General features: G+C 50.2%; 1 protein-coding gene and 1 long non-coding RNA gene across 2 annotated transcripts in view; one reads left to right on the top strand and one right to left on the bottom strand.

The window, feature by feature from the left end:
• LOC107053733 overlaps positions 1 to 14,593 on the top strand; it is a 70,396-nt gene that overhangs the window by 5,471 nt on the left and 50,332 nt on the right. The window lies entirely within an intron of this gene.
• ADRB1 (adrenoceptor beta 1) lies at positions 10,809 to 13,348 on the bottom strand. Its single transcript, XM_040703024.2, is given in 3 exon segments — positions 10,809 to 10,990; positions 10,992 to 11,149; positions 12,050 to 13,348. Coding segments are annotated over 3 exon segments (1,476 nt in total). The 5' UTR covers positions 13,319 to 13,348; the 3' UTR covers positions 10,809 to 10,941.

The following is a 14,593-nucleotide window of genomic DNA, read 5'->3' as shown; positions in this document are numbered from 1 at the left end:
TGGACACAAGCGTCAGTACTTGCACATCTCCAGCATACATGATTGCTCTCCAAATCACATTGTCTCTCGTGGGCAGTATGGGTTGAATGATGCATGGCTCAGAAGATAGACAACAGCTCCAAAGCACTTCAAAACAAATTGTTTTTCCTGCTCATTGTTCCTTGTACTTTTGCTGTGTAAGTACAGGATCTGCCTCACTCACCTCACAACATGTAAAGGCTCTGTTTTGCTGCAATTACATCCACAATCAATAGTAACTGATGCAAGAGGATGATATTTTACTGGAGAAAGAAATTGTTTCATTACAGAAAAAGAGACCTTCCTCACAGCTGTTTACACAGAAAAGCAGAAAAAGTAGAGAAGGTCCAGAGAAATTTCGGAGACACTTAGAACTTTGGTGGAAAGCTCCAAACAGAAATGCAACCCTCCCATAGATGGAGATCTTCTCACCTTCTGGACACAGAATCTCTCCCACTCTTCCCACGTTTTGTCTATCTTTTGGCATCACCTTGGATGTCAAGGTTAGCTCAATGCCCAAAAATTTGCCTCCGAGTATTGTAGCAGTGCCCTGAGGGCTGGTTCTGTGACTAGTTGCAAAGCTTGAGAAGCAGCCTTCGGAAGAAGGATGCTCTGGAGTGAGGGAGGTGGCCATCATCTTAATACTGGGGAGCATGATTTAAGTGGGGAGCTTTGAGTGTATAAGTCCTGTGTGCCAATGGGGCTCTAGGGACAGGTCTTCTGTCTTCAGCCATTGCACAAACGTGCCATTTCCTAAACCAGTGTTAATGAAGTACTGCCATGCCTCAGGCTGGACCGAACATGTGTTCCAGTTGTGCTAGCAGAAGGCCAAGTGCCCTGGGCCCCTTCAAGGAAGGGTGGTAACTGTCTTTTAGTCTTCTGTGGTGCAGAAAAATGCTGCAACTGCCCCAAAATTTCCATGGCATGAGCTAACTCCTCTCTCTGGTTCTTCTCAGGAGCATCCTCCCATTGCTTAAGCAGAGATTTGGTGAACAAATTACTGCAGTCACAAATGGTTTTTCTATAATGGAATGTGGCATTAAACTAAACACTGGAGATGAAGACAAACAAAACAAAGCAAAACAAAAAAATGGGGAATAATCCTCAGCTTGCAATGAATTTTGCAAAACATTGTTGAAATTAGGTTTTACTGGAACAAAAAGGTATTTATCACATCTGTCAACACTGAAAAATTCTGTTTAAATTAGGACTTTATTTTAAACCCTGAAGATGACCCAGAAGTGATATAATATTTATAAATAGCTTAACATACACCACAGTATAAAAATACATTTATCCTCATACTATTGAGTCAATATTGAGTCAACAATATTCTTGCCACTGTCATATATGAGGGGGAATTAGTTTTACCTTCCTTGCCAACAAAACAGAGAAAAAAATTAAAACCATGGAGAGCAACAGCACAGACAGACTGTGTTGTGAAAAAGGGGCACGAGAAAGCACTGCCCATTAGAACAGGCCACCCTGATGCTGAAGGTTGTGTAGAAGCAGGCCAGCACCAAATGATACCAAGCAGCCGAGACTTCTGATCCCTGCCGCTGTGCACCAGCTTTGAAGCTACGACCTGCTCAGTTGCTGCTCCCTACCCTGAGCCAGCCTGCTGGGATGCACTGTAGATGGGTGGCTCTTTTCAATGTCTTCACTCTGTTTTTCTTGGCCATGGCTTTGACAGGAATGCAGACTGCAGACGAATTCTTGTGCCAGCTCAGCTTCAAAGTAAGAAATGCTCTGTGAGTGCAATACAACACACTGTGCAGGTTCTTCTGACCAGGCTGAGTAATGCAGTTTGTAAATTCAGCCTAACACCATCTACTCTGCTGTCTTACATGGCCAGGAACACCAATGGGGCCACTAAGACCGACATCCACCCCCAAGTACTCACACAGCCCTCATTGTGCATCCTGGAGGCTCAGGCACTGAGCTCAGCTACTGAGTGGTACCAGGATGTTTCAGGGTGTGAAGATCTTAAGCATCCCACCTGCTGGCTCCATCAGGATGTATGCTGGGGATGGAAGCAGTGGGCAGCAATGGAGCATCATGGATGCATCTGCATGGGATGCTGGCTGGCTGCACACAGAGCCTGTCACTGGAGTGGCAGGGAACCAAGCAGGAGACATGAATAATGCTGTGAATCCACTCAGAGAGAAGAGATGGTGGGAGGACACTGGTAGCAGGAGGCTCTCAGTGGCCAGGAGCCATGTGGCGACATGGGGAGATAAGGCTCATGATGGATAGACCTGAGGAGGTTTGAAGGCTTTTGTTCTGCTTGGATAAGCAGTCAAATATTCACACAGATAAGCTTCAGAAATGCATCTGATCTGAAACTCTTTTTATCTAAAAATGCAGGGCTGGAAATAGCACAAGATATTTCCTCTGGCACTTCATGGTTCAAGGGCTTTCCTTCACCAGCACCAGGATGCTCAGACCCACCCGTGCAAGTAACTGTGGGTCAGGGCAGTGTGTGCTTGAGCACTCTGCACTTCATCATTATGGTCCAGGCTGCAGGAAGCTCTGAAGGGACCAGCAGATATCCTGCAACTTTAAACTGCAGTGCTTGAGAGGAGCACTTTTGAAGAGTGCATCATTTCCTTGGAAATGAACTATAACATGCTCTACCACAGCGTTTCCTTGTACCATAAGTTGTTTAAACAGTTTCTCATTGTGCATTTCCCATTCAGATGAAAAACAAACCAGAAGGCCTGAGGCATCAAGGCTGGTGGGAAAATGGAAGTCTTGCTCTGAGCACTGGAGCAGGCATGGAGCAGCTTCCAGCTCGGGACCCAGTAGGTTTGGGGTAGGCAGGGGTAGGCAAGAGCAGCGAGGTTTGTGTCTCCATAGGAAGTCTTTCGGTGACCTAAATGCATTTTGGGTTCACCATTAACCAACCAGTCAGTTATGTGGGGAGCCTGTTGGAGCATCCCTAGTCTTGGGATGCTGCAAGGAGGACCAGATCCCAGCCCCAAGGGTAGTGCAGCAGAGGGCTTTCAGGGAGACCTTCACCCATCCGGATTCATTGCTTCCCTGTGTCCCTCCCCAAGCTTCCTGGGTTGCTATTTATACCTTTGTCTTAATGAGTGCCCCATCCTCCCCCAAGTGTTAACTTCTTCCTTGCTAAGCAGTGCTTGGAGTTTACATTAGAAAGTTGTTTATGTTATATAGCTTTGTGATAGTTTCCTCCTACACCCCCTCCCTTCCTTCCCCAATAAAATCAAAACGGCATGCTTGGCAAGGCCCATAAATAAAGGTGGGGGGTTGGAAACCCAAACACTTTTTGGTGAACCCAGTAGGAAATAACGTCTCTCCTGGAGGACACTGAAGACTGAGCTCATAATAGTAGGAAATAAGTGTCCACCCTAAGCGACGAATTACCTACTTACAGCTACCTAGTGTAAAATACAGATGTCCATGCAGCAGGCCATGAGCCCTCATGGGATGTATGGGTGTTTTCCTCACCAGTTGGAATGGTGGCAAACCCATCTGTGTGCAAGGCTCTGCGTACTAGAAGTTGTATCAGGTTTGCAGGGAAATGAGAGCAGAATTAAAAGGCAACAGTGTTTTGAACTCACCTAAATGGGTGAACAGCAGCAGAAGGCAGTACAAACCCATTACCCTGACTGCTCCCTGCAGAGGAAAAACACGCACACAAAATCCTATTCATTATTCTCTTTCTTATTTAATGCTAAGTAAGTCATTGAACTTTACTACTTGATCTATCCATTTTCTTTAATAGTAGTGCTGCAGGAAATCTTTTGCTCCTCAAAGGGGGTTTCAAGTTTCTCACTGATATCATACAAAAAATACTTGGAATGTATGAGTAGAAAATAACTGCATTTCAAAGGGAGGTTGAGCCATGCCAATAATGATAATTTTTCACTTCTGAGATGCAGCACCAAAGAGTGGAGGTCAGAAGGAATTCAGAGCGCCACTGTTCTCCTTCCAGGGACTTTATCTGGAGACAGGCGCAGTGACAGACCCCACATTATCTGCTCCTGGTGTTAATGGCATGCATTTGACAACCTTAACAGTTTAATTTATAGAGTGTCTCATAACATAAAGGCAAAGAAATCCATACCATGCAAAAGCATAAGCACACCCAGTGCAATGAAAAAGTATATCATCGATGCCCATCATGCTCTGCAATGTTACTTTCTTTGTTATGATGATACACAGATGTTCCTAAAACGCACCTGAGATGTTCTAGAGTGATGAAAGCGTTACATAATGAGATATATTAATGGAAACAATCAAGCCATGACATTATTCCAGGCCTTTTTTATCATTGCGTTCCTTGCTTTTGCATGAGTGGAGTGCACAGGAATAAGAGCAGTGACGTCTCTTCCACCAGAAGACACGCATGATGTGAATTGCTCAATGTCACTAACAGTGCCCATCAGTGTTGGAACGCTATGCAAAGAGAGCTGCTCCTCCTGGAGAATTATTTATCCACTGGCTGTGGCTTGGTGCCATGCCACCCCCTTGCAGCTGAGGACAGCTTAGCTCCCAACTACTGCTGCCACCAGCTACCTGAGCTGCTCTTCCAACCCCCTCAGTCCAAGGCTCTGCCAAGGGCTGACAAGTCAGTCCCATGATCTTCCCTGGGATCTAACTACACCCTGAGAAGGCAAAATAACAGTTCAAAGGGTGCTTGTGTGGATCTCAGCTTCTGCAGCATCACCAGACACAAAGCTTGTGATCTCATCCAGTAGATTGAAATCTGGGCTGCAACCAAAACAGATGATCTCAGCCTTGTCACTCTGCACCTTCCCATTTCCCTCGTGCCATTGCCCATGTTCTTCAACCCATGCAGACCAGCTGAAATAAGCCTTTCCTGGAAGGCCTGTTCTCCCCCCCACTGAGCCTGATGCTCACATGGCTTCAGAGGCTCTGCCAGCAGGGACGTGCCATAAGGCTGGATTGGCACTGAAAACTGCAGATGTGCTCACCCAGATCCCAGCTCGCTGGCAACCAGCCAGCAGCAAAAAAAAGAAACAAAAGCTCCCATGTGGATGCTCTTGGGATGATATGAAGCACTGTTACAATACCTGCTGTTATTGGCAATTATTGCATCTGCAGCTGTCTTACTCTGAATATTACGTTAAAGTTCCAAAAAGCCTGAATGTTTTACACAATCCTATTGGTCTCTGTCGGTGCTGAGAACACTTTAATGAGCTTTATTATCCTACCTCCTGTAAGTTAGAGATCTGCTATCAATCACCCTGTTTGTGGTGACCATGGAAAAGAGTGAGCAGTGGCTGCAAGTGAATCCTTGGTGTGGCCGTCTTAGCTCCACGTGCTGCAGCCACCTTCCCAGAGCCAGGTGGGTTACTGGCCTGTCCAACAACCACCACACAGGCTGATCAGTGCCCTGTGTCAGGGTTTCTGGCTATCCCAATTGGGTTACTCTAGCTTGGTGCTCTAGCTTGGGCCGTGATGAGGTCTCCCTGCTAACCAGCTGTGAGGGCACTGCCTGCCAGGGAACTCATCCCATGCTGCTTTTAGTGGCGTAAGCAAGCTAATTGAGGCTTTATTTGAAGGCTCCCAAGCGAGTAGTTAGGGGAAGAGCAGACAAACATCACATCCCTCCTTGAAAGCTGGGCTCAGACAGCAACCGGGACACTAAACAATGGTAGCTTTGTGGACGTCTACCAATTTACCTGCTCCTGTCCAAGAGGAAGCACCCCTCCCTCCCCAGCACAATGGTTGGTTTGGTAATCCTGAGCAGGGGCGTAGGTTGGCACATGTCTTTGTGTCACCGCACTCGCCTTCCTGGAGCAGGGCTGGGGAAGGAACGTCCAAGGTCCCACCTCCACCATGGGTAGAGCACCCCTCTGAATGCAGCAAGGAGGGGAACCTGGAGGGAACAGCAGCCTCAAGCCCTCGGGATGCATGGGGGAGACCAGCATGGAGCAGGATGACATTGGAGGGGCACTTAGGAACTTTTCAGCCAGAGTGCTGTTCTCTGCTTCCTGCTAAGGAAGTGTGCCAGGGGCTTCTCTGAATCCCTTGCTCTTGAAAAGCACTCCAGAAATTCTGACCACAAAGTACTTTAAAAGTTTTTACCACATTGCAAATTGTTTGTCATGAGCTGCTCTGTTGCACCAGAAATTTCTTATTGAAACCAGAGGGTATCATCCCACCTGGAGGAAACACAACTGCCAGCCCCTTAAGGGTCTGCACCATTCACCTTGCCCTTAAAAATGGATTGTTTCTGGCTGCAGTATTTATCCAACCAGCAGCTGCTGAGATTTTGAGCCCCGTAGTGCCTCTTTGCGGTATTCCCTTAAATATACCTTTCACAGCCCTGTGCCAATGAGTTTAGGACCAATTATCAAAATCATTTTGGTGAGAAGCCTGAATGGCATGGTTTTGAGAGAGACATGGGGCAAGGAGAGGTGCATCATGGCCTGGAGGTGTAGAAGAGTGGCTGATGTCTGGAGCACCAAACTGGGAGAAAATCTCCTTTTAATCTCATTAAGGGTAACAGGATTCAGTGCATTACACAGGATCAGAGAGGAAAGGCACACCACCATGCCCACAACACACCACTACCTGCAGCAGTGGCAGAATCCTCGGTGCACTTCTGCTTTCCCTTTCAGGTTACTGGCCTCGAGGTCAGGGTATTTTCCATTTGATTGGTGTTTGCAGCTGGCACTAACAGCATTGAGCATGGTGCCCAGCAGGACGGGGCACGGCTCCTGTCTGGGCAGAGCCCTGCTGGGCGCCAGGGCAAAGCAAGCAGCCAGCAACATGAAGGAGCGTGCAGCCAGCTGCCAGCAAGACAAGATGGCGGCGGGCTGGGGAGGGAATGCTTGCTCTCTGCAAGCTGAGGCCAGTTTATGTAATGAATCCAAACTCTTGTTTACTGTCCCTTGTTGGGACCACAGATGTAGTTTGAGGCCAGGCTGGGGAGGACGCCGGGTCACAAAGCTCAGCGTGCGGCGGTGGCCTTGGCAGGAGGGCAGCTGCTGGGGGAGATGCAGTCTCCACAGGATCGACAGGCATGTCTGCTGGGGGCTGCTCAGGCTTGGCCTGGTTTACGACCACTGCCTAAAAAGTGTCAAAAACGTTCAGGAGTGCCTGGGGCATGTTTCAGCTGCCAGGCAGCAGGTGGCACCTCTTAGATCCTGTTTCTGCAGCGTGTCGTCCTGATGCCCCCCTATCAGAAGTTGTGAGGCTTTCCCAGAGGAAGGCAACACCTCCAGTATGGTTCCAAAGCCCACAGTTTTGCCGTTTGCAAACAGGTTTGCTTGCCATCGCCACCCCTCTCATCCTTTTCCCATCTCGTGGCTTTTCCCAGCCCTGTCTGACAGCCCCTGGTGAGGGCGAACCGCCCGCCGCGGCCGTTCCTCCCAAGTGGGCAGGCAAAGAAAAAGCATATTGATTCCTTCCGTGAGCCCATGATTACAAATAGTGTTGATCTTACATTACGCGCGGCTGTTTACCCAAAGAGGAGGACTCCTCGCTTCCTCCCCGGGCGTTGAGGAATTTGGCAGGCTGTGAAAGCGAGTCAGTGGTGCATAGGGGAATGCTCCTCAGGGAGAGCGTGCTGAGCGCGATCCCAGGAGATCACATTAGTGCTCCTGACACGATCAAACAGAAAGCTCCAGCTGAACAAAGGGTTTTGAGGACTCGGGGTGAAATATTAGGAAGGTGTGCACGTCTCGGTGAATTTGTTTCACTTCACTCGCTGATGGGGCTGTAGCAGAACTATTTTTAGGTATAATCCTTCAAACAGAACACGACTTCTCCTTTCTGATTAGCACAAAGCTGGCTGCTAGTCAAAGGATAATTATTTCCCAACACATCACCTAACACACACCGACAAACAAAACACTTATTATTCAGCTATCCAGCGTTAACTGTTGGTTAGCGGTTAACATTTTCTTGACAGCTTTGAATGGGACTAATTGCTCAAGCTTCATTAACAGAGGTCATTTACTGCTGGTAACAATACTTTTCTGGAGATAGTCTCTCCAAAAAGATTAGATTATCAGGTCAAACTCTGCTGCCAGTGGCAATGATGCCTGACCGCATTTGGCCTCAAGAAAGCCTGCTCCTTTAGTTCATAGCTGCACAATTTCCAACCCTGCAATTGATGTATTACATAAAGGAAGTTAAGTGCACTCCACTAGACAGGAAATTACAATAAATGAGGAAAGCGTGCAGCACAAGGAAGGTTTGCAAAATAGCCACTTAAAAGTTATTAATAAAAGTCAACTTCAGATAGGGTTTAGCGAAGAAAAAAAAGTAACGAGCTGCTGAAAAAGTTGTCCCCTTACTTGAAAACACGTGCCTACTCAGAAGGGAAAGCAGCTGCTCGCAGAAGCAGCAGAGCGTGCTGCATCACCAGCCAACGGCTGATGCTGTCAAATCCTGTATGTGCTGTGGGTGCTGCTCAGATCGTAATTTTAAGCCACGTTTTTTGGGCACAGTTTCATTGGTTCATCAGTTATTGCTTGGCGTGAACCTACAATCACTTGAAGACTGGAGTCACAGTTTTAAAGTGCGGTGAGGTTTTGAGCAGAACTTCAGTACATTCAGACTTCAGAAACATCCATCTCCACTCTCCCTCAATTCCCTGCACACAGCAAGAAGCAAAGCTGGGCTTCCTACCTGATATTCCCACCCAGGCACCTGGAGGGCTGCAGCCTGCTGCTCCGTCCTGCTGTGCAAATGCTGCCAGAAAGCCACCGGGGCCTTTGAGGATCCATCCCTGACATGCACACATCTCAGGCACTCACATCAAATGATTTGGGTCCCTATAGACACCTGCTGCCTTCCCAGCAGGGATTTGTTTTGTCTTTCTCCGTTCCCTGCAGGCCTGTGCTCTTGGTGGTGACTTTTCTGCACACATACACGTGCAGCCATGTGCTGCCACCTATACTTTCCGACACGGAGCTCCAATTGTTAATCCATGTCTGGCTTTCTTCGAAAAAAACCCAACACACTGTGAGCGTTTGACTCATTTTCTCCAGATCATTTCAGCAAGCCTGTTAGTCTTTGTGGGTTTGCTCCCTCTCCAGCCATGAAGCACAGCTTGTCCCAAGCACAATCCGTGCCATGGGCTCAACAACAGTTTCCCATGCTCACACACATGCCAGCCATGTGTCCCTCTGTCCCTACAGGGTTACCATGCCACCCCCTTGGTACCCCTGCATGACAGACCCGCAACCCATCTGCTGCCAGTTGGATCCTGCTCACTGCCTATTACCACTCCAGTGTGCAGGCTCCAGGCTTTCCCAGCCAGACCTCACTGGGAACACCTCCTGACCACTGATTCATGCAGTTGGCCTAACTGTGGTCAACAGGCAACACTCACCTTGCCTTCATCCTCCTTACTGCCGTGATGCTCTTCCAAGAGATAACCAAACGCAACTATTCTGCAGGATGAGCTGAGTATGTTCTGGCCCTAAATTTCCCACCTGGAGACCCCACTGACCCAAAACACTCATCACCTGCTGAAATCTGAGGACATGTGTGCTGGGGCCAGATCCTGCCCTGTCAAACCCAGCAATGGGGAGGAAGGGTTGGTGCTGCTGGCACCAGGCAGTGCTGCCATGCCATGCCATGCCATGCCATCCTACCCCATCCTGTCCCACCTCCAATGCACGCAGCCACCACTTCTCTATGCCACTGTCCCCTGCACCTGCAGTGCCCTGTTGACTTTGCTGGAATCACAGACAGAACCAGGTCCACAGGGTGAAAAACCAACATGCCCTGTGGTAGCGGAACAGATCTCACCCAGCACCTGACCTGCCATTGCAGTGTTTTAAAGACCCCTTTCCACTGTTATCAAGGGAGAAACCACTAACTGCAGTTTACAGTCAGACTCCAGTTAAATCAGCTCAAAAGGATTATTTCTCCCTAGTGCTGTTATTTTGTTCTTGCATTAAATATACAACTTCTCTTTTTTTTTTTTTTTTTGCTCTTTAAAATACATCCCTATAAATTGCTAGAGACACATTCTTTAACTTAAAAAAAAAAACAAAAACAAACAATTTCCAAAACAAACTGTTGGCTGCTGTCCTACAGATCTCACCACGGGAAGCACTCTTCCTAGAAGCTGATTTCTAACTTAACTCTGCTTCAGAGTCTAATAAAGCTAAAAACGGCTTCACTTTCATTCTGCACTGACGTGAGGTGTTCTACACTGCCTTTTTGTTGCTCTGTCTGCAGTAGTGCATTCTGCATTCATTGCAGTAATGAAACACTGATGCAGCGTACCTTCACAAAGCACTGAGAGCAGGCAACCTTCTGCACCAAGGACCCAGACGCACAGCCCTGTTGCTCACAGAGCCCTGAGTATTGCAGTCCCCCGACTCCCCTCCTCTATCAAACCATGAATACAGCCCCAAACGGCACGGTTACAGAAAGCGAGCGTCCTCATTATCAGGCTGGAAACACCTTGTCGTTAGCCACTGGTTCTAAGGGAAGTCGGCAGACTTTGGTGCAACAGGAACGCAAGCCAGTTGGGTTTTCAAACATGGTTTTACAATCCCGTGTCAGGGAAAGCCATTAGATAAGTTGTGTTGGTAACCTGAGCCATCTCTGGGGAAAAACAAATGCTGCTCTTCCCATTATAGGCAGGTATTGTTTCAAAACCTATAGAGACACGCTTGCTTGTGCTGCAATGGCATTTATTGCACATCGACTAATTACTTACACAGTAGTAAATTGCACCAGAGTATAAATAGGTTATAAAACACACACACAGAGGAGAATGGAAACGACACACAAGTGCTAAAATAACAGCAGATTCACGCGGGCACTTGGAAATAAAAATAATAGAAGTCCCTTCAGATATTTTAATTTATAACACAGATCTATTTACAGTACCTTCATAAAATAATATAAAAAGTCACTCTCTCAATAAAACCATAACAGATCAGACAAAACCAGAAATCACTTGCAGGCTTGGTGTTGTTTAAACCTCCATTTCACTTTTAATTTGCGTGTGTGGACGTGTGCAAGTAGCATCTTCAAATAACTTTACAATCCTTAATACTGTGCAAAAAACAGCTTTGCTGCCGTTCCCCAAAAATGTGCAGTAAGATCTTGTTGTTGCCAGGGTGTTTTTTTTCCCTGTCCATCTGTAATTACAACGAACAAGCTGCAGAAGGCTCATTAACTCCCCCCCCCCCCCTTCCCCTTTCCCCTAAAATACTCCTCATGGTAGGCAAATACGCTGTTTAATATAAACACGGCCCATTTATTGCCCTGTACAATATGCACAGTTTGAGGTAGAAGTTTCCCAGCCTGACCGCTATTGTCTGGCCAAAGAGATAAGCACAACAACTCACTGGTTGCTGATGCAGAGGGGGGAAAAAAAAATAGCAGGAGAGTTTGGGTTGTTCGGGTTTGTTTTTTTTTTCCCTTTCAAAACAGATCTGTGTTCCTCGTTCTTAACTTTGTCATCGCTTCTGCTCTGCAGAAGAGGGGAGCACAGCGACCATGGGTTTCGGACAGCTCTCGCGGCAGCTGAGGCGCAGAGCACCTGCAGCTCCAACCTCACGGCTGGGATCGGCCGCTCTGCCGTGTGTGTGTGTGTGTGTGTGTGTGTGTGTGTGTGTGTGTGTGTGTGTGTGTGCAGGACCGCTGCCGGAGCCCTCGGGGTCACGGCTCGGGCTGCTGCTGCCCTCGGGGTGCAGCCCCAGCCGCTGCCCAGCCTCGTGGAATCACGGCATCACAGGACTGCTCCCGCTGCTCCAGCAGCTACCGCCACTGTCTGGGGAAAACTCGCCCACGGGATGGGACTTGTGAAAGCGTTTCTCTAGCCCAGCCACAGCTAAGCCTCCTTCCGACCCGAATATAATCTGGTTAGCTTTGGGACAGGCTGTTTATTTGCTCTGTTCTCCGCTCAGTGGGCTTCCTGTTTGCTTTAGGTTCAGATGAGGTATGTCGGATACAATTCACCTGCTTTTATTCATCAGTAAACACGGGCTCTCTCCCCGCTCGTCCCCTGCCTGTGCCCCCCAGCCGTGGCCAGCCCCACAAACCCACCCCCCTATACCTTGGACTCCGAGCGGGATGTTTTGCTATGTCTCTCCTCCAGGCTCGACTCACTGCCACCCTGCATGCCCCCGTTGCAGTCAGACCACATCCCCCCCGGGCTGTGCTCAGGGGAGCCCAGGGTGCTGATGAAGCCCCCGGGCAGCGGGGCGGGTTGGCCGCCAGCGTGCAGTCGCCTGTCCGCTTTGCGGGGGAAGCAGAGCAGCCTCTTGAAGGCCTTACGGAAGTCCGGGCTGCGGCAGTAGATGATGGGGTTGAAAGCGGAGTTGGCGTAGCCCAACCAGTTGAAGAAAACAAAGAGCCAGTCCGGCACCAGGTCTCTGTTGAAGACGTTGACAACGTTCACCAAGAAGAAAGGGAGCCAGCAGAGGGTGAACACCCCCATGATGATACCCAATGTCTTCAGAGCTTTGTGCTCCCTCATGGCCATGACACGGGACGTCTTCCTCTTGCTGGCGCGGCCGTTGCCGAGGATGGGCTGTTGGTGGGGGAGCGGGGGTGGCTGCGGCTGCTCCTGGCTGCCATAGAACCGGCCCTCGCAGCGGTCGATCTTCCTGATCTGCTCCTTGGCCTCCCGGTACACCCGCAGGTACACGAAGATCATGATGAGGAGGGGGATGTAGAAGGAGATGATGGACGAAGCGATGGCGTAAGCCCGGTTGGTGACGAAGTCGCAGCAGCCCGGGTCCTGGTAGCACTTGAGTGCCTGAGGGTCCTCGTCCCGCCACCAGTGCATCATGATGGGCAGGAAAGAGACCAGGGCGGAGATGGCCCAGACGGTGCAGATGATGCCCTTGGCCCGAGCCCTGGTCATCAGGCTCTGGTAGCGGAAAGGCGAAGTGATGGCCAGGTAGCGGTCGATGGCGATGACGCACAAGGTCTCGATGCTGGCCGTCACGCAGAGCACGTCCACCGACGTCCAACACTCGCAGAGGAAGGAGCCCCACAGCCAGGTGCCCCGCACCACCAGCGTGGCCCCGAAGGGCACCACCAGCAGCCCCATCACCAGGTCGGCGCAGGCCAGCGAGGTGATGAAGAGGTTGGTGAGCGTCTGCAGCCGCTGCGTGCGCCCGATGGCCGCGATCACCAGCACGTTGCCGGCCACGATGAGCAGCACCACCAGGGCCATCAGCAGGCTCATGCCCGCCTCCCACTGCTGCGACAGCAGTTCGGCGGACACCTGACGGTTCCCGGTCGGCGCCGCCGTCGCCCCGCCGCCTCCGGAGCGGTTGTGGGGGCCGCAGTCGGGCGGCAGCCACCCATCTCCCATGGCTGCGGGGCGCTCCGGCCGCGCCGCGCCGCGGGCAGGCAGGAAGGCGGCGCCGCCGCCGCTGCCGCCGCCGCCCCGGGATCCGCATGGCCCCGCGCCGCGCCGCCGGCCCGCCCCGCCCCGCCCCGCCCCGCCCCGCAGCCAATCGGCGCCGAGGGGCGTGGTTTCCCGCCCGCTGCCCGCCGGTGCCCGCGCCGGTCCGGTCGGGTCGCGCGGAGCATTTGCCCCCCGTGCGTGGGGCTCCCGCGCTCGGCGTCCCGTGACCCGAAGTGCAGCCCTCCTCGGTGTGCAGCGCACGGCGTTCCCCAGGACATCGGGAGACCTTGCGCCGGAGCACCGCGGCCGGGGATACTTGCCTAGGACGGGTAGCTGAAACACCCATGTAAAAAAAAAATACATCTGAAACCAGTTTAGGACGGTGGAGATTTAGGATGGAACACTTTATTTTTTTTACCCACCGTCTCGCTGGAATTTCTAAAGCAATAATGAGCTCCGCTGTGTTTCTGCACCCCAGTGCCGAGAAGCTTGGATGGATTTTGTGAATGTGAATGCCCTGTTTTAGCATAAAATCAGACTGTTAAAGTCTTGCGCACTCTTCCCAAGCTCACACAGGCAGTGGGAAGCAGTGTGAGGGTACCATGCAGCTGTTCAGAGTGCTAATCCTGGAGCATCACCCGTCATCTGCTCAGATCCCCTATTGCTGCAGTACCCGTATATAGTTAACAAACACCGCGACCCAACAATGCCGGCTCTCTGCCATCACGCTGCCCTATCAGGCAGCCACCTGGAGATCCTGTCCCGTACAAGCAGATAAGCTTCAGGACTGGAGTAAGGGACACTGCCAGTGAGGATGCCACGAAGCAGAAGCAGCCTAACCTCGCCTTGCTTCCCAGTATGTCTGTTGGTTCAACAAGTGTCAACGTGGAACGCCAGATCAGAGCTGGAGCCAGAGCGTCTTTGGGAAACAATGCATCTCCAAAAGGAAAAATAAGCAAATTTATGATTTCTGTACAGAACATCCCTCTGGCCCTTACTGCCAGTCTGCAGCCAAATACTGACTGTAGGCTTAACTCTTTTCAGAGCATTACTTTTGCAAATCTCTCCTCGAAGTCAAATTTCCCTTGCTTTTTTGAATTCCACGCTGCTCCTTAGCATGATTTTAACCTTCGTTTGCATATGACTTAAGGATGTCAGCGCAGGAGAGGGACTTCCACAAACTGAAATGAATTGTTTCTACTTGCTCTCCAGATCACGGTTTTTAATGAACGCCTAATT

This window comes from Gallus gallus, chromosome 6, assembly GCF_016699485.2.
Source record: "Gallus gallus isolate bGalGal1 chromosome 6, bGalGal1.mat.broiler.GRCg7b, whole genome shotgun sequence".
Classification (NCBI taxonomy): Eukaryota; Metazoa; Chordata; class Aves; order Galliformes; family Phasianidae; genus Gallus; species Gallus gallus.
This window is presented reverse-complemented; position numbering and strand designations above follow the sequence as displayed.